Below are 20,134 nucleotides of genomic sequence, written 5' to 3'. Positions count from 1 at the left end.
TCAATTTTCATGGTGGTAGTAGATCTTGAGATGGATTTCAAAGGACAGGTGAGATTTGGATACACAGCAGGAATGACAGAGTGTATTAGAAGCAGCAAAAAATGTGAATAAAGACCAGAGGTAGGAATAACATGATGTGTGCCCAGAAGAGTGAAATCTACTATGGCTCGAACAGAGAACATGTTGGGAAATAGAATGTGTTACTATGTTCATATAAGAATTTAAATGTTTTATGTTGAATATACACAACTTATTAATTCTATGGCATTTAAACATACAATATGATAATATTAACTCTACCAGTTTATCCATTTACTTCTGCCTTCATATAGAAGACTTTACCCTGTTTAGGAAGCAATCATTACTTCTCTAAGAAAGCACCTTGAAAGGTTACATGGACAAAATAGCATTGTGGTGTTTTCATCCAGACATTTTAAAATGTGAAAAAAATATGTATCTTAATAAAAACGTGATGATACTATATTGTGTTTTGAATGTTTTTTCCATTTTCTGTATTTTATAAATGGATTATAATATCAAAGACCTGATTATGAAAGCTCATCTTTTCTTACGTTGCAGTCCTTTCATTTGCCTTACCATGCATGACTTTTTAGGGTCTGCTTTGAGAGGACAGGTTAAAAAGGAAGTATTAGTGGTCACATCTGAAGTCCATTTATCTCACATATATTCAGGAATAAATGTGTTTATAGGGCACCTTTGGTCCCACATGCAATATCAAAGAGGGTATGGAATGTAATCTAAGTTTTTGACCTCCAGCTAGTGTTGTTTTGGTGATGGGAGGCAAGGTGGTCAACAATATTGAACAGATTGGTACCAAAGGATGAAGCCTATAAAACAGGTCTTATTTAGGATACCATTCATAGTAATTTGTGTTGATGATTTCAGATATCTCTGAGGTATAAGAATTTTCTACATTCGGCCCTGAGCTATACTTTGCCATGTCAGATTGACTGGATATTTAGTCCAAATAATAAGTGGAAGGAATCTGATAAGAAATACATAAAAGCACATTGAATTGGGAAGGTTTTATTTAATCTAACTTTAAGATATACTAATAAATCAAGCTGACTTTCACTGAGAAGCTCCAAGTCCAAATGAAAGTATTCTTCTATAGTCAGCATAATTCAAATAATTCACATGTTCTTTTCCAACAGGGGGCAGATGAGTAAGACAAGTGGTGATAATGGGTTATTCAGAGATTTTGATTTACTTGTTTTACTTAAGCATATATATTCAAGAATTTTTATATCAATTATTCAAGTTTTGCATTCATTATGTCACTTAGACTTGAGTGAAATGAAACGAAAATGTTATCGCAATGTTGCTTTTTTCTTAAATTTCTCCCACATTGAAAAATGTAAACCCCAGATACAAAGAAAATTTTAATTTTCTGCTTAATTCATGTGGTGACTTTGTAATGAGTTACTTGTATTAATAAGCTATTTCAGTTTTTGCATTTCACATCAAAACTGTGAATTTAGAAACACTTAATGTTGTTTATAATTGTGATTGATGTTTTTCTCAGGTGATAATTCAGGATGATGGCCCTGAAAAATTGGACCCCAAGTATTTTGGAGAGTTACTTGCGGATCTAAGCCGTAAAAATACTGATCTATACCACTGCTTATTAGACCATTTGCAGAGAATTGGAGGAAGGTACGATAAACATATAATTTGCCTTGATGTTATAGCTACCAAACATTTTACAATACTGTAGTATTTTTAAATAGACTTTATTTTTAGAGCAATTTTAAGTTTACAGCAAAACTCGAGTACTTTTAATGGGGAAATAGCACAACTACATTTTAAGTGTCAATGTACTTTATGAAAATCCACAAAAAGCTCACAGCAGCCCTTTAGAGATCAGTAAAGACTTCTGTATGTTATCTTTTATAATGTACTTTGATGGCAAATGCAGCCTCTTGGTCAAGAAGCTCAAAAAAATGCATGATATACTATGACTTGTTTTCAGATATTACACTGATGATATAAAATAGAATCCCACTACTAACACATTACTGTTTATCTTCCAGTGATATATGTTCAATGTATGAAGGCCAGAGTTCAATATATATTAAGTGTTGTATATTATAAATGTTACATATTATTTTATTATATTACATATATTAAAATAGATTATATAAATATCTAAAAGTAATATAAATATGTATGTTATACAATAATATATAATAAATAATATATAATTATATATGTGTACACAAATAAACAATTTATCAGCTGTTCATGTGTAGATGAGAGCATAGTATGTCATGAAATAAATTCCATAAGCCATATCCCAAATGTTGCCTTCTATGACTTAGTCATATTATATATATCTATCAGACAAAATCTAGTAAAGCTCCAAAAAATCTAAGGTGAAAGTCAGTAGAATATTTTTCTAGGTCAGACTCACTAACTAGATTCTTGTACTTCTTAGAGATCTTTAATCTGTTGTCCATCTCTTTTCTCTCCATTTCTTACATCTTTTTTTTCCATTTATCAGCTGACTTTTCTTGCTTTTATATTAATGACTGCAATCATTCTCTTATCATCATCCACAACTGCCTTGCTTCCTTATGTTGTTGTCCCTCCTACTTTGCAAAATCTTAACACTGGATTAGTCTAGCTCCCAGCTTTATTTGTTTCTTTTTATCACCATCTCCATCCAGTACCCAACCACCACTACCCCGAGAATTCAGAGGGCTTAATGAGAGGTGTTTCATTTACCCTGGTTTCTTTGGTGCTTAGCATAGTGACTGGTTTAGTGTGGTGCTCAATAAATATTACTTAATTAATTTTTATTTTTCAATTACATTCAATATTATTTTATATTAGTTTCAGTTGTTCTTAATTTCTCTTTCTGATAGTTTGTTATTTGTGTATAAAACTTCAATTGATTTCTGAATATTAATTTTGTATCCTGCTACTTCATTGAATCCGTTTATCAGTTCTAATAGTTTTTTTCTTTTTTTGGGGGGGCTGTATAATCATAGGATTCTCTTATATAATATGTCATCTGCAAATAATGACAATTATACTCCTTCTTTTCCAACTTAGATGATTTCTCTTTCTTTTTCTTGTCTGATTGCTATGGCTAGGACTTCCAATATTGTGTTGAATAAAAGTGGTGAAAATGGACATCCTTGTCTTGGGTGGAAATCACTTTTAGCTTTTCCCTGTTGAGTATGATGTTAGCTGTGGGTTTGACCTTTATTATGTTGAGGTATGTTCCCTCTATTCCAACTTTGGTGAGAGTATTTATAATAAATGGATGGTGAATTTTCTCAAAAACTTTTTCTGCATTTATTGACATGATCATATGATTTTTATCCTTCATTTTCTTTATGTGGTGTATCACATTAATTGATTTGTGGGTATTGAGCTCACTTTGGAATAAATCTTGATCATGGTGTATGATCTGTTGAATGTATTGCTGAATTTGATTTCCTAATACTTTGTTGAGGATTGCTGAATCTATGTTCATCCGGGATATTGGCCTATAATCTTCTCTTTTGTAACATCTGTGCCTGGTTTTGAAGTCAGGGTAATGTTGGTCTCATAAAATGAAGGCCTCCCTGCTCTGGAAATTTTTGGAATATTTTGAGAAGGAGCCATGTAATTATTCTTTGAATATTTGGTAAAATTGACCTCTAAAGCCATCCAGTCCAGAACTTTTGTTTGTTGGAGGATTTTTGATTACTGATTCGATTTTGTTAGTAATAATCAGTCTGTTCAGATTTTCTCTTTCTTCTTGACTCCATCTTGGAAGATTGTATGTTTCTAGCAATTCATCCACTTCTTCCATATCGTCCAATTTGTTGGCATATAATTGCTCACAGTATTTTCTTATAATCTTTGTACTTCTGTGGTGTCAGTTGTTACTTCTCTTTCATTTCTGATTTTTTTTTTCTTTGGGTCCTCTTCTCTTCTCTTCTCTTCTCTTCTCTTCTCTTCTCTTCTCTTCTCTTCTCTTCTCTTTCTCTCAATGAGTCTGGTTAAGGGTTTATCAAATTCATTTATGTTTTCAAAGAACCAGCTCTTGGTTTCATTTGATCTTTCGTATTGTACTTTTAGCCTCTATTTCATTTATTTCCACTCTGATCTTTATTATTTCCTTCTTTCTACTCACTTTGGGCTTTGTTTTTCTTTTCCTTGTTCTTTTAAGTGTAAGATTGGATTACTGCGATTTTTTTGTTTCTTGAGGTAAGCTTGTATTGCTATGAATTTCCTTCTTAGACCTGCTTCAACTGTGTCCTATAGATTTTGTTCATTGTGTTTTCATTTTCATTTGTCTCAAGGTATCTCTTGATTTCTTCTTTGATCTCATTGTTAGCCCATTCATTGTTTAGAACCATGCTATTTAGCCTCCATGTGCTTGTTATTTTTCAATTTTTTTCTTATAGTTAAGTTCTAGTTTCATACCATTGTGGTCAGAGGAGATCCTTGATACGATTTCAATCTTCTTAAATTTATTGAGACTTGTTTTGTGGCCTAAAATGTGGTCTATCTTGGAAAATGTTCCATGTACAGTTGAAAAGAATGTATATTTTGCTGCTTTGGGGTGAAATGCTCTAAAAATATCAATTAAGTCCATCTGGTCTAATGTGACACTTAAAGCGGCTGTTTCCTTGTTGATTTTCTGTCTGAAAGATTTATCCATTGTTGTCAATGGGGTGTTAAAGTCCCCTACTATGACTGTATTATGGTTGATCTCTCCCTTTATGTTGGTCAATATTTGCATTATATATTTCGGTGCTCCTATGTTGGGTGCATAAATGTTTACAAAGGTTATAGCCTCTTGTTGGATCAAGCCCTTTGTCATTATGAAATGTCTTTCTTTGTCTCAGATCATAGCCTTTGTTTTAAACTTCATTTTGTCTGATACAAGTATTGCTACCCCAGCTTATTTTTGTTTCTGTTTGCATGAAATAGCTTTTTCCATCATTTTACTTTTAGTCTGTGTGTGTCTCTTTATCTGAAGCGAGTCTCTTGTAGACAGAATATGTATGGGTCTTGTTTTCTTATCCATTCAGCTCCCCTATGTCTTTTTTTTAATTTATTGGGGTGACTCCCCTATGTCTTTTAATTGGAGTATTTACTCCATTCATATTTAAAGTGATTATTGATAGGTATGTAGTTATTGCCATTATATTATTTATATTTGTGTTCTTTTTTCTTCTTGTTCTTTTAGAAGTCCCTCTAACATTTGTTGTGATACTTGTTGGTGGTGATGAACTCCGTTAGTTTTCATTTATTTATTTTTGGTTTTTTGGTCTGGGAAGCTCTTTATCTCTCCTTCAATTTTAAAGGATAGACTTGATGGGCAGAGTCATCTTGGTTATAGGCATTTGTTTTTCATCACTTTGAAAAGTTTGTGTTTATCCCTTCTTTCCTGCAAAGTCTCTGTTGAAAAATCATTTGACAATCTTATGGGAGCTCTCTTGTAGACAACTAACTGCCTCTCTCTTGCTGTTTTTAAGATCCTCTCTCTGTCTTTAACCTTTGGCTTTTGAATTATGATGTGTCTTGGTGTGGGCCTCTTTGAATCTTGTTTGGACTCTCTGTGCTTCCTGGACTTGTAAATCTATTTCCTTCACCAGGTTAGGGAACTTTTCAGTCATTATTTCTTCAAATAAGTTCTTGCTCTCTCTTCTCCTTTTGGTAATCCACTGATGCAAATGTTGATATGCTTGTCCCAGAAGTCCCTTAAACTTTCTTCGTTTTTAAAATTATTATTTTTTTTTGTTTCTAACTGAGTGTTTTCTGCTACCTTGACTTCCAAATTGCTGATTTGATCCTCTGCTACATCGAATCTGCTCTTCATTCTTTAAAGTATATACTTCATTTCAGTTATTGTATTTTTCATTTCTGACTGTTTTTTAATGGTTTCTATGTTCTTTTTCATGCTTACTACCTCTTTGTTAAAGTTCTCACTAAGTTCCTTGAGCATCCTTATAACCATTGTTTTGACTCTGTCTCTGGTAGGCTGCTTACCTCCATTTCATTTAGCCTTTTTTCTGGAGTTTTCTCCTGTTCTTTCATTTAGAATGTAATTGTTTGTTTCCTCATTTTGGCTGCTTCTCTGTGTTTGTTTCTATGTATTAGGTAGATCTCCTATGTCTCCCAGTCTTGGCCAGTTCTCCTGTGTAGTAGCTGTCCTGTGGGGCCCTGGCACAGTATCCTTGGTCACCTGCTCCAAGTACTCCAGGAGTGTCTGTTGTGTGGGTTGTGTGTGCCTTCCTGTTATAATTGAGCCTTGATTGCTATTCGCATGTCAGTAGCTAGAATTGACCTTCAGGCTGATTAGCTGTGGGGTTTGGTCACATCCACAGCTTACGGGCTGCTGTGCAGGGTACTTACCCCACTGAGTAGAATTCACCCCAGTGGGCTCTGGTGCCTGTTGAGACCACCTTTTGTGTATGCTGCTTGTGAGAGTAATTGGGTAGTGCTCTGCTGTGGCCTGAAGGCAACCTCCAAGTATGTTGGTTTTAGGGCCTCTTGGGAGGGGCTCCGGTGCCAGCTCAGGTATCCCACTGTCTGTGACTGGCCAGAGAGTTCCTGGTAGGAGCTACAAAGTGATCCACAGTTGTTCACTGCCTGTGTTAACCCTGGAGGTGTGTGTGAGAGGCCACACTGTGAACTGAGGGCAGCTGCCACCAGTATCAGGGCTGGGGTAGCTTCCCAAAATGCCAGACATTCTGAGGCCTGCTGCTACCTACTGGCTCCCTTAAGGTTCAGCCACTTATAAAGCCTTGTGCAGTATGTGAGTTTGGTGAGGCAGGGTCTTGGGGAGTCACTAGAATGGGAAGAGTTGTGGTCACCAGATTAATGTAGATTCTGGTTTGGTGCCAGTGCTGAGTGGGGTTACTCAGCAAAGTCTCAGAGCATACTAAAGCCAGTTTCTTCCTGCTTGGGGCCCACAGATTTTGATAGCTTTCCAAGAAAGAGTGCAATGCAGGGGGAGCTGGTTGCTGGCTAAGAAAATGCCTCAGATGTTAGGGGATTTGGGTGGGGCTGGGTCCCAGCAGAGCTCACTAAACCAATTCAGATTAAGATTTGGCCACGTGGGGGCAGGCTCAACACACAAAAAAAGATAGTAGCCACCTGCCAGCTGTATGGAAGGAGGACCCCACACAGGGAAAGTGGCAACTGTCCTCCAGCCCTCTTCCAAAGCCACACACCTCAGTCTGTGCCCTCCCCTCCCATGCCTCCGACGCACTCTAAATCACCACCAGAGCCCAGGGTGAGTGCTTGTGGGTGAGTGAGTCTGTGCGGACCTTTTAAGAGGATGCTTGGGTTTCCCACCACCTTTTGTCCCACCCGGATCATCAGAATCCCTAGTTTTTCACAGCCAAATGTTGTGGGTGGCTCCGCTTCCTGGCATCACTACTCTGGGTTGGGGAAGCTGGTGTGGGGGTATGGGGTTCCTCACTTCTCTGGGGGAACCTCCATAGCTGAGATATCCCTCCTGATTCTCAACTGCCACATGGAGGTTTGAGTCTTATTCCATGTCTCCCTGACTCCTACCAGTCTCAAAGTGGCTTCTTCTTTATATTTTCAGTCATAGGACTTCTGTTCAGCTAGACTTCAGATGGTTCTCCAGGTTGATTGTTCTATAATTTAGTTGTAATTTAGATGTAATCATGGGAGGAGCTGAGCAGTGTTTACCCACTCTGCTATCTTGACTGGAACATCAACACATATTTGTTGAATGAATGAATGCCTTCTTTGCTGCTACATCCATGCAGTTGAGTACGGTTACAGCAAAGCACAGCCATTCGTTTCTATTGAAGTCACTATAAATGCATGATCACCATCTTCAGCTAAGCCTTCATCATGTTTTTGTACTATTACCCAAACAAGTATTTCACACATTCACTCATTTGTATAAGTCACTACCTTAAAATCTTTTTCCTCACTCTGATTAGTCAGTTACTTATTGAGTGTGCACTATATGCCAGACACTGTGCTTTGTCTATATTATCTACTTCACATAGTAACCCTAGAAAATTTCAAATGAAGACTCAGAGAGAGTAAGTTATTAACTTAAGGTCACACAGCTACCAAGTGCTTGGGATAGATTCAAACATTTTTTAGGAGTCTTTACCTATAAACTATGACTTAGCAGTTCTGCAAAGCCTTCCCAAGATACTTGTTTTGGTCTAGGTGTTCCTCTTCTGTTCATTAATCATGCCCTGAGAATATTTCTATCAAAGTATCACATTGTAAAATAAAGAGCATATAGAGACATAGTCTTAAGTACCCTGATTCTAGATCCAGAGTTAACTTATTGGAACCATGTCCCAGTTTTTGTTACATACCAGATATGTAATATCATGTAACTTGTTTAACTTTCTGTACCTCGATTTCTTCATCTGTAAGATAGGGGTTATAATAATAATACTTATGTCATAGATTTTTATAAGCCATAAATGATTCAAGACATGTGCTTTCAAGCAACATTAGCATCATGTGAGAACTTGGAAATCAACTAACAGAATGAGAAACTCTGGGTATAGGGCTCAGCAACAAACACCCCACATGATTCTGATACATTCTCAAGTTTGAGAACCATTGACCTAAGGCCACAAAAGTGGCAAAATCTGGGACCATACCCCATACTCTGAGAACGTTTCCTCCTTAGGCAAATCATTTAACCTTTCAATACTAGATATGTATCTCCAAATTATTTATGATATTAATGACAAAGAAATTATCAATTTTTTGAATCATCAAATTTTAAAAGTCACAAGATTTACACCAATTTTACATTGTGCAAATTTTGCCTTGAAATAATTATGTTTATATGACATACAGGACAAGGTAATATTTATGTTTTGTATAGTCCCAAAACACTTCAGAATGCATGGCCTTGACAAAGTTGTTACTCAATTAAGGTTTATAGAATGGGAGTTAAATATATTCCAAATTTATTTGTCTCATATAAATTGGAAGTAAACAAAGTGAGCAGGAAAGTTAAATTATTTCATAATGATCATCCAGGTAAAGGTGTAATCTGGGTTTTTGAAATACCTTATTCTCATTTAGGCCATTTTGTTAACTATACATGGATGATGACCTATGTGTAGTTAAGCACTGCAAAGATTTGAATTTAATTCCTAGAGTAGCAAAAATACCAAAAACAAAAAGAAAGCTCATGTTTCCACATCAGTAAATACTCCAGGGTAGAGAGGGTCTCAAACTTTTGGTGTTTGTTTGTCATAAGTTTCTCAGTTTTTTTCTCTTCATTACTTCCCTCTTTCACCCTTTTTTTCTTTTTTTTCTTATTACATTCTTTCCTTCCTAGGAGATGAGATGATATATAGTGGGTGCCACTCTGTTTTTGTTTTTTTTTTCTTTTTCCCAATATAATTCTCGCCACCATCCCCCAGTGCTGAATGGAGATGTAATCCACACTGATCTTTCCTGGTACCTGCTCTGCTCTCTTTATTCCTGCTTTCTCCCTTGCTCCCTCCCCTTTTATCTCCCCTTATCTTTTCTTTCCAAATTGCAGTTCAGCAACGAGTGGGATGCAGGATCAAATATAAGGAAGGTTGTCTCATGAAACCATTCTGGTTACTTTTTAATATTCCAATATTAAGTGCTGTTGATTGTTCCTTGTATTGTTTCTTTGGTTTGTTTTCTTATTTGTGGAAAGAACTAAGTGACTAGGGATATGTATACTAGGTTGGCATTGGAATTGGAATTTTAAATATAAATGGTCTATTAATACAGTGACAATTCCAGTTACCATTGACACAAGACTACTAAAACTTCATTGTGATTCATATTTTTAACTTGTTACTTTTAGTAAAACAGTTACTTTAGTAAAACATTAAATAAGTAGAAGACATTTCATTATGTTTTGCTAGGGCCTCACCACAATTTCTATTTTGAGCGACACAGGAAATACCACATGCATACATACAGATGATTGCACATATGCAGTCATGCCTTGGGAAATGGAATCTTCAGTTCTTTCTCCACATTAGTTTATATATTTTTATAAATGCATGCAAGAGGTTTTTCACAGTGAATGATTCTTTTAGCTCTGTAAGCAATGTATTACTCATAAGGGCTTAGAAGGTAAAGATAGGCGCTAATGTACTAGCTTATATCTCTAAAATACTTCTGTCATACTGAGGATATTGCAGTCATATATCTATGATTTTCTAAGACCATCTTACTTTAAGGTATTCTGTCTTGCTGTCAGAAATGTGTACTTTTGTTGTTGTTGTTGTTGTTTCAGAAGAATGTTCACTGTATGTATTTTGGGCCCAATTCTTCCACTATAGTGTAGAAGGAGTAAGTAGGCAAAAATAAAAGCCTGTCTGTTGCCACTTACAACACTAGAACTGTATCCTTCCCAGCTTTCAGCATTCCCCAAAGAAGCAAGTGCCAGACTGATATAATCACTAATAATTCTCTTGCAACATTTGCCTACCTCATATCGTTCCACAAAGGACCTTCCAACCCTCATGGTCAAACCTTCATTTTGATGCTGGAAATTCCATTATTCTACTAGAATTTTTTGTCATGTTGCTTAAAGCTCTGTTCCTATGTAAACATTCAAATACACTTTAAGCTTTCTCACTGCCATATGTTCTGTAGCATGTGTAGATTGAATGAGTTACTCCGTCTTGTCTTGAAAATTTCAATTTTGATAAAACTTGAAGACACTGTAGAGAGAAGCTGGAATCAGCACTGAAAGAGATCAATACAGGAGAAAAGGGAGATGGAAATAGAGAACAACTATTATTGTCATTTATTCACTCAAGTAGCATGTACTGCCATGCACTGAGGACTTCTACATCTAGCCACAAATGGACTGGGGCTAATGGATGGTACTGACCAATTCTGCATATTTTATTGGTTTGCTATTTGGGTATTTTTTTATTTTAACAGATTAGCTAGTTTCAGGAAAAATTGTTTTTGTCAAGTGCAATTTTAGTTATTTTAAAATTTTTCATTTGTATTGTAAATTGAATTGGTGCTATTATGATGTATTGTAAAGTAAGTTAAAATAATTAGAACACTAGCACTTATATATGATCAGTATATACATTTTCTTAAGGTTGTTTATCATGTGTTTTTTTCACTCTTGCAGCAAACAGGACTTTGATTCTACAGATGAGGTAAGTGTAAAACTATTAAAAATCAAACATAGTTGATAATCAAGCAGATTCTGATATTTGCACTAATAATATTGTTTTAGTTTGGTACCTTCATTAGATGGGAAACGGGGTAGTGAAAGAAATAATGATCATTTTGCCTTTAAAATAATATAACCATTTATATCTTTGTCATGTCTGTAAAAGCAATAATTGTAAATGTAGTAACCATTCACACAAAAAGTGTTTTTTAGCAGCCACTTTGTGATTTAATTTATCTTTGCTTATCAGAACATTTAAAAAATCATAGACTTACTCTGCTTTATAAAACTGAAATCTAGATTAACTAATAAATAGCAGATTAAGTTTTAATGTGTTTTGAAACCTTGTATGTCCCATGACAAAGAGCCAGCAATTTGAAGTATCTTTTCAAATATTAATTCTATTACTGTGTTGCCCGAAAATAAGACCTAACCAGACAATCAGCTCTCATGCGTCTTTTGTAGCAAAAAATAATATAAGACCTGGTATTATATTATATTATATTATACCAGGTATTATATTATATTATATTATATTATATTATATTATATTATATTACATTACATTATACCCGGTCTTATATTATGTTATATTATATTATAGTAAAATAAGACCGGGTCTTATATTAATTTTTGCTCCAAAAGGCGCATTAGAGCTGATTGTCAGGCTAGGTCTTATTTTCGGGGAAACACGGTATATATGCACATTTTGTTAATAATTACTTTTAATGGACTAAGTCGTCAAATAGAGAAATGATTACAATGTAATAAGAAAGCAAAATAGCCTATTTTGTATTAATTTTTATCTTTGTTTCCAGTGTATTCATATACTGCATTCATTACAATTATTCAGTAAGCCCTAAATTGCATTTAGGAAGTACTAACTTCAATTCAGATTCTCACGTAAAATTAGTGGAAGCTTCTCAGTGTTGCTGTGGCAACGTCATAATCTTTCAAAAGTCACCACAGCTCTATGTAAATTCTCAATAAACCTTTCATTTTATTTTATTTACCCAAATTTTCATTGCTTAAAAAAAATCAGCCTCTAAAATGTCATATCTACCACCAACAAAACTTCCAGAAGGCTGTTGAAAGATACACTGAAATAAAGTGTTTAATGGGATTTAAGAGGCCATCCTTTTATTTTTAAATTGCTCTTTTTAAAAAATAGAAATGGAACATCTGACTGATTGCCCAAAGTTTTTCCCTAAAATGCCTGAAATTCAGGGTTCTTTCCTTGATATATGTAATATAATCAAAAAATGTTTTAAAGTAGGAACTGATAAGGCTAGAAATGAAATTTGTAGCAACTATTACCCAAAAAGTGAAATAATCTTTTGATGTCCCTAAAAATATGCCCGCTGCACAAAAGTCTGTGGACTGCTGATCCTAAGATTAAAATACTAATATGTAACTTTTCAATTGATATTCCTCTCTTTTTCAGTCAGAAGACGTTGAATCCTTGATTCCTAAAGGATTGTCAGAGTTTACAAAACAGCAGATTCGCTATATTCTGCAGGTGAGATGAGATCAAGAGTGTGAGAGCAACACTAAAAAACCTCTAGGCTAGGAAGCTTCCCTTAATTAAGAACAGAAAGTTTCTTCTGTTTACAGAAGCCCTTTTAATATTTCCTGCAATGCTGGCTTGGTGGTAATAAATTCCTTTAGCTTATTCTTTTCTGGGAAGCTCTTTATCTCTCCTTCAATTTTAAATGATAGCCTTGCTGGATAAAGCAATCTACGTTGTAGGCCTTTGTTTTTCATCACTTTGAGTACATCCTGCCACTCCCTCCTGGCCTTCAATGTTTCTGTAGAAAAGTCATCTGATACTATTATAGGAGTTCCCTTATATGGACATTTGTCTTGTTAGGGAGACCACCTCAGTGATGATTCAGATGCCTGATCACTGCACTGTACACCTGAAGCTGAAGCTGAACAATAATGAATGTCAACTATAATTATATATATATATATATATATATATATATATATATATATATATATATATATATATATGGTATAGATATAGATATAGATGATATAGATATAGATATAGATGCAAGAAGTGGAGTACAGCATTAGGAACAGAGACAGTGGAAATGTAATTTCTGTATGCGATGTCAGAGGGGTAGTGGATGGGGGTAGTGGGGTTATCACTGTGTGAGGGATATAAATGATAAATTGTTAACTATTACATTGTTTTGTACACCTGAAACTAATAAAAAATGTTAAAAGAAAAGAACAGAAAGTTTCAAATAAAAATCCTGTTTCACAAGAGTTGATTATATTTTGATTAAATAAAGGTTGCATTATAATTTGGTCAGACCATCAAATACTGCTATTGAATAACTAGCATTCAGGAAAGTGTTCTAGAAATACCAACCCTTGCTGTGGATTACCCTTATTCTGTCCTCACTTCTGTAGCACAATCTGACTCTGACTTACAACTTTTTCTCTCTTCTTCTCCATTCTACTTTCTAACCCTCTTCACCTGACCCCTGGCAGTGAGAAATGGAAAGGCAAGTGCCTTGCTTTTCCTAAATTGTGGAAGGCTAGGAACCACTAAAGCAGTAAAATCTCCTACAATAAAGGGAGAGACAGATCAAGATTAGTGATAAAGAAGTATGATTAAAAAGAAGAATATATGTGTTTACAAGATAGGATTCTAAAGATAATCTAGTTTCGTCTAGTGAAGACAATTTCTAAGTTTGATATTTGGTCTCAAACCTTTGTTGATCATCCAAATATTGGACCTGGTGTCGTATTTTAAAACTTAAATATTGTTTTTAGTGGCACACAGTCTGTATTAAAAAGAGACAGTGGTGTGGGGGAATACATATGCTCTGCAGAACATGAATCTTGGTGACATCCTTGATATTATCTCTGGTGGTGGAATGTCCATCCAAAGAGTATTCAAGGCCTCTTTCTATGAAAAATTCTAAGGATTTTTGCTTCTAAGTTCATGAGAAACATTGCTCTGTAGTTTTCTTTTCTTGTATTATCTTTGGTATTGTTATCAGGATAATGATATTAGCTTCATAAAATGAAATGGGAAGTGTTTCTTCTTTCTCTATTTTCTGGAAGAGACTATAGACGGTATTTGGCAGCATCCTTCAATGAAAATATTTGGACCTAGAGAGTTGTTTTTCAGATTTGTTTTTTTTTTATTCTAAATTCAATGCTTTAATACTTATAGGTCTATTCAAATGATCTGTTTCATATTGGGTGAGTTGTAGCTTGTGGTTTTCAAGGAAGTAGTCCATTTCATCTAAATTGTCAACTTAAATGTCTATAGTTGTTCATAGTATTCCCTTATTATCCTTTTGATATCTACAGGGTCTGTATTACTGTCCTCTATTTAATTGCTGAAAAAAATCTTTTTTCTTTGTCAATCTTACTGGAGGTCCATCATTTTTATTGGTTTTTACAAAGAACTAGATTTTATATGTTTTATTGATCTTCTCTACTGTTGTCCTGCTTACACTTCCATTGATTTTCACTCTTGTCTGTATGATTTACTTCCTTTGCTTGCTTTTGGTTTATTTCGCTCTTCTTTGTCTAGTTTCTTGATATAGGAAGTTAGATTATTGATTTGAGACCTATCCTGTTTTCTAATGTAAGCATGTAGTGCTATAAATGTCTTCTCATCATGACTTTAGCTGTGTCTCACAAATTATGGTATGCATTTCATTTACTTTCAGTGCTATGTATTTCTTATCTAACGTTAGATTTCCACTTCGACCTGTGGATTATTTGGAAGTGTATTGTTTAGTTTACAAGTGTTTAGAGATTTTCCTGTTGTCTTTCTGTTATTAATTTCTAGTTTAATTTCATTGTGGTCAGAGAACATATTCCATATGAGATCAATTCTTTTGAAGTAGTTACGTCTTGTTGTATAATAAAGGATATGGTCTACCTTGGTCTGTATTCCAAGGGCAGATGAAAGGAATTTGTATCTGTTGTTGGATGAAGTCTTCTGTAAATGCTGCTTAGATCCTTTGGCTGATAGTGAGTTCTTCTATATTCTTGCTCATTTTCTGCCAAGTAGTTCTATCAGTTGCTGAGACACAGTTATAGAAGTCTTCAGTTATGATTGTGGATTTGTCCGTTTGCCCTTTCAGTTCCATCAGTTTTTGTTTCATACATTTTGCAGCTCTGCTGTTTGGTATATACACATTTAAGATTGCTATGTCTTCTTGGTGGATTGACCCTTTTATCATTATGTAATGTCCCTCTCTGTCCCTGGTAATTTTTTTGCTCTGAAGACATTTTTATCTAATGTAAATACAGCATGCCTGTTTTCTTTTGACTAATCTTTACACATTATATCTTTTTCCAACCTATTACTTTCATTACATGTATTTTAATTTTCATTATATTTGAAATAAATTTCTTATAGAAACACATAGTTGGGCCACTTTTTGTTCTCACTCTGTCAATTTCTGTCTTTTAATTGGTATATTTAGACCAAATTGTAATTATTATGTTAGGGCTAGATCTGCTACTTTAATTTTTTGTTTTCTGTTTGTTCTCTTTGTTTTTTGTTTCCCTGTTTCCTTTGTCCTACTTTCCTGTGGATTACTTGAATGTGTTTTAGAATTCCATTTTGATTTATCTCCAGTGCTTTTGAGTGTATCTCTTAGAATAGCTTTTTTAGTAGTTGCTCTAAGTATGACATTATATACCCATAACTTAAACCAGTGTACCAGTATCAACATTTTATCAGTTTCATTGAGCTGTAGAAAATTTTGCTTCCTTTATCTCTCTTTACCCTCCACATTTATAATTTAATTGTTTTAAATATTTCCTCTACATGCTTCAAGTCCACATCAGATAATGTTATATATATTTTTGGCTTCAGCCATCACACATAATTTAGAAAATACAAGAGAAGGAAAACCTATTGTATTTACCCATATTTTTGCTTACCATGTTATTTATTCCTTCTTGATGTTCCAAATTCCTTTTTTTAAAATCACTTTCTGTCTCTTCAAGAAACTTCCTTCAACCATTCCTTTAGAGTAGGTTTGCTAGTGACAAATTATTTTCATCTTTCTTCATCTGAAAATGTGATTTCCCCTTCATTCTTAAAGGATATTTTCATTAGATACATAATTTGCAGTTGACAGTTCTTTTCATTGAGTACTTAAAAATTGTACACCACTTCCTTCTGGTCTCTATGGTTTCTGATGAGAAATCAGCTGTCATTTGAATTGTTATTCCCAATAGTTAAGATTTCTCTTGCTGCTTTCAAGATTTTAAATTTATATCTAGTTTTAAGAAGTTTGACTGATTTGTCTGGGCATGAATTTCTTTATACTTACCCTATTTAGACTTTGCTCAGCTTCTTGAAACTGTATGCTTATGGGTTTTGCTAATTTGGGGGAGTTTTCAGTTATTATTTCTTCAAATACGTGTTTAGCTCCACCCTTTATTCTTTGTACCTAGGACTCTGATGACATGAATGTTAGGTATGTGTTATACTCCCACAGGCCTCCAAGGCTCTGTTCCATTTTTTTTTTCCTAATCTATTTTCTCTCTGATGTTCAGATTGAGTACTTTCTATTGTTTTATCTCAAGTTCACTGATTCTTTGCTCTGTACTTTCCATTCTGTTTTGTAGTCTATCCATTGAGATTTTTATTTCTTTTTTTTTAGTTATTGAGCTTGTCAGTTCTAAATTTCCATTTAGTTATTTTTTATATCTTCTATTTCTTGTCTGAAATTTTCTGTTTTGTTGCTGAGACTTTCTATTTTTATTTGTTTTAAGTATGTTTGTAATTTCTTGTTGAAGCATTTTTATGATGTGTTTCAAAATCCTTTTCAGAAAATTCTAACATTTCTGTTATCTTGATGTTGACATCTATTAATTGCTTTTTCTTATCAAGTTGAGATTTTCCTGGTTCTTGGAATGACAAGTGATATTTTCTTATTGAAACATTGTTATTTTGAGTATTATGTTATGACTTTGGATTTTATTCAGATCATCTGTTTTACCAGGTCTCCTCTGATACTGAAACAACAAAGGAAGTGGGGACACTGCCTGTGATTGCCAGCTGGGGGTGGAACTCCAAGTTCCCCATTTAGCCTCTGTTGACACTGGTCAGGAAAAGAGCTCCTTGTTCCTCTTCACAGGGGTAGGAATTGTGTCTCTCTACAAGGCCCTCACCTTTTTAGTGTTTAGTATCATTAGGGAGGAGTGCCTCATTTCTGTTTCCCACTTGGCCTTTGCTAGCACTGCAAGGTGAGTGATCTCATTTCCACTGGGCAGTGACAAAAGTCCTTACTCTCCTCTAAGCATCCTCTGACATCACCCTAACAGGGAGGTGGAGCAGTACCTCACTACTGCTGAGTAAGGTGAAAGCCTAGGCTCTTCATTGTCTCAACTGACACCATAGCGCTTGGGGTCTTGTTTTTGACCAGTGGGGATGAAAGCCCCATTTCTCCACCCTACCATTTCTAACACCAACCTGGTGAATGGTGGTGAGGGGGAATATCTAGGTTCTCTTCCTGGCCTTTGATAGTTTTGGTGTGAGTAGAGTTGCGGGTTTTTTCTGAAGTGTTTGGCTGGAGTAGAGTGATTGTTATCTAAAAGTTCTCTGCCTTGCTAGGCTGCCCCTTTCATGGTTCTTTGGCTACAGAGAGCAGACTTTTGTAGGGACTTTTGTTGTCTGTATCTATTAGTGGTTCTGGGTTACTAGTTTCCCCGACATCAATCTGTGATATATGAAACAAAAAGAAAACCCAGGAACTCTCTTCTGTGTTATTCCTCAGGTCCCAATGTTCCTAACCAGACTCCTTTCTTGTTTTTACCTTTCAGTCATTTTATGATTGTTTTATAGATAATGCCCAGGACTTTTTGTTATACTTAGCAAGAGAAATAAGGAAAAATATTTCTACTTCATCTTTCAGAAACAGAAGTTGCTTTTTATAAACCATTTTTCTTTGAACAAATTAGTTTAACTTAGTGAAAGGGTTTTTCTCCCTACTCCTTAAAATTTGAGATATTTCTGTACTTTAAGGTTAAACTTGTTTTATATTCTTCTCACCTCAGGCAAAATCCATGCATTTGGAAGCAAACTTAGGAAGATGCATTTTATTATTTGAAGGTTGACTGCCTGATATTTTCTAATCTTTAAAGAAAGGATAAAAGTAAATTTGAGAATTTGTTGATAAATTTCTGTCTTGTGAGAATGATGATATTTCATCATGGGAAAAAATAATAGACCTTGTTCTATTATTACATAGCCATGATCTCTTCAGGAGTATTTGTTGAACTACTTATGCATTTTATTAACAATATTGCCATATCAAAAATAAAACTGTTAATAAGTTTTACTTGTATGAACAGAAAAATAGTATCACTGTCACTTATACTGTGTATTTTAAATGCTAGTAAAAATAAACTATCAATCGTTTTCTTCCTCCAGATGAGGAGCATGTCCGATAAATCACTCCGACTAGTGCTGTCCACATTCAGCAACATACGGGAGGAGCTTGGACATCTTCAAAATGACTTGACAGTAACATTTATTTTGATTTTTCTTTCCACAGCTTTTATAATTCCTATCTTCTTCACATAGAAATCAAGGCATTCAGTCTACTTTTTAAAAATGTAATAAAACACAACAATATTATGCTCACCCAGCCATAGTTATTTTCTTGAAGTGGTTAATTGTGGCTGAGACAGGAGACAAGAAATGTCCCATGTGAAAATGAAAGTTAGGAGTGTACTTCTTAATTAGTTTACCACCAAGGTAATTTAATGCTTAAAGCCAGGGAGTAGCTTGTAAAATTAGAATAATTAGCTTATTGAATGGGAATTTCCCTCTTTTCTGTAATAATAAAGCATACTCTGAATTTCTTTGGATACTTCAGAACTTCTTTTTCCAAGATCTTAATCTTTTCTATTTTCTATTTTAATTGGTGTCTTGGTGCCATCAGCTAGGTACATTCAGAATACTTTCCATACAATGAATAACTCCTTGAGAACTTTGGAATAGGTTTTCTGTTTCTGGGTTCTGATGAACACATTTAGACTCTACTTTGAAAATTCACTACCTTCTGGGATTAACAAGGATTTTTTGTAGATTGGGGCAAAACATCAAAGTTTTTCAGAAGCTTCTGCTCCATTGCACTTTGAATTAGTTGATCCGTCCAAATTCTCTTTCAATGCAGGTTTTTAAAGTTTCAATACTTTTGTATCCCATATTTTGTTTAACTTTTAAGAATTCTATTTTGTTAAGCAACTACAAATGAAAAATGCTTATTTGAACCTTCCAATGTGACTGTGGACAAGTTTCTGTTATTCTTAGTCATAACAAATAATTTTGTTTCTAGTCATTGGAAAATGATAAGTTAAGACTTGAGAAAGATTTGGCATTCAAAGAAACTCAAATAAAAGAATATGAAGAACTCTTGGCATCAGTGAGAGCAAATAATCGTCAGCAGCAGGTCAGTTGTTATTTTCATTGATGATAAACTAGATTGATAGCTTTTCCTATGCACAATTACTGGCACATTGGTGTTATGAAATACAATCCAGACAGAATTAAAGTATGCTTGGGAAAATTTGTTCATGTGAGAATTGAGTGGCTTTGGGTATTTCCAATGACTGAAAACTCTTTCAGAAAAGCAGATAACCTTATATATTTTAGATGTAAAATATATGCAGTCCACAATTATCTGTGCTATTGGGTGACAAGAATTGCATAAATAATGAAAATCTAAGTTCACTCATTGATTTAATCTACTAACGTGTTGATGAAAAAAGTTTCTGTATAGATTTTAACATGTGTTTGTTCAATGAATAAATGAAATGATCATCTCTAGAAGTGTTCTCCAGATGTCTGAGCAAAAATGATTCCTAGGAAATTGTAATGGGTGTCTAGGGCTGATCCCTTCCTAATCTTCACTCCCATGACAGTCCCAAATTTTGCTCAACTTCCAATTGTCACATAAA

At 34.5% G+C, this 20,134-nt stretch overlaps 1 protein-coding gene across 2 annotated transcripts in view; it reads left to right on the top strand.

The window, feature by feature from the left end:
• Positions 1-20,134, top strand: part of POF1B (POF1B actin binding protein) — an 83,887-nt gene that overhangs the window by 41,053 nt on the left and 22,700 nt on the right. For both annotated transcript variants that reach the window (XM_019717430.2, XM_019717429.2), the window contains exons 7-11: positions 1,547-1,677; positions 11,129-11,156; positions 12,618-12,692; positions 18,603-18,695; positions 19,513-19,626. In XM_019717430.2, coding sequence (XP_019572989.2) covers positions 1,547-1,677; positions 11,129-11,156; positions 12,618-12,692; positions 18,603-18,695; positions 19,513-19,626 — 441 coding nt within the window. The remainder of the gene's footprint in view (positions 1-1,546; positions 1,678-11,128; positions 11,157-12,617; positions 12,693-18,602; positions 18,696-19,512; positions 19,627-20,134) is intronic.

This window comes from Rhinolophus sinicus, chromosome X (assembly GCF_036562045.2).
Source record: "Rhinolophus sinicus isolate RSC01 chromosome X, ASM3656204v1, whole genome shotgun sequence".
Lineage (NCBI taxonomy): Eukaryota > Metazoa > Chordata > Mammalia > Chiroptera > Rhinolophidae > Rhinolophus > Rhinolophus sinicus.
The sequence above is the reverse complement of the archived record's forward strand: the minus strand, read 5'-3'. Positions and strand labels throughout refer to the sequence as shown.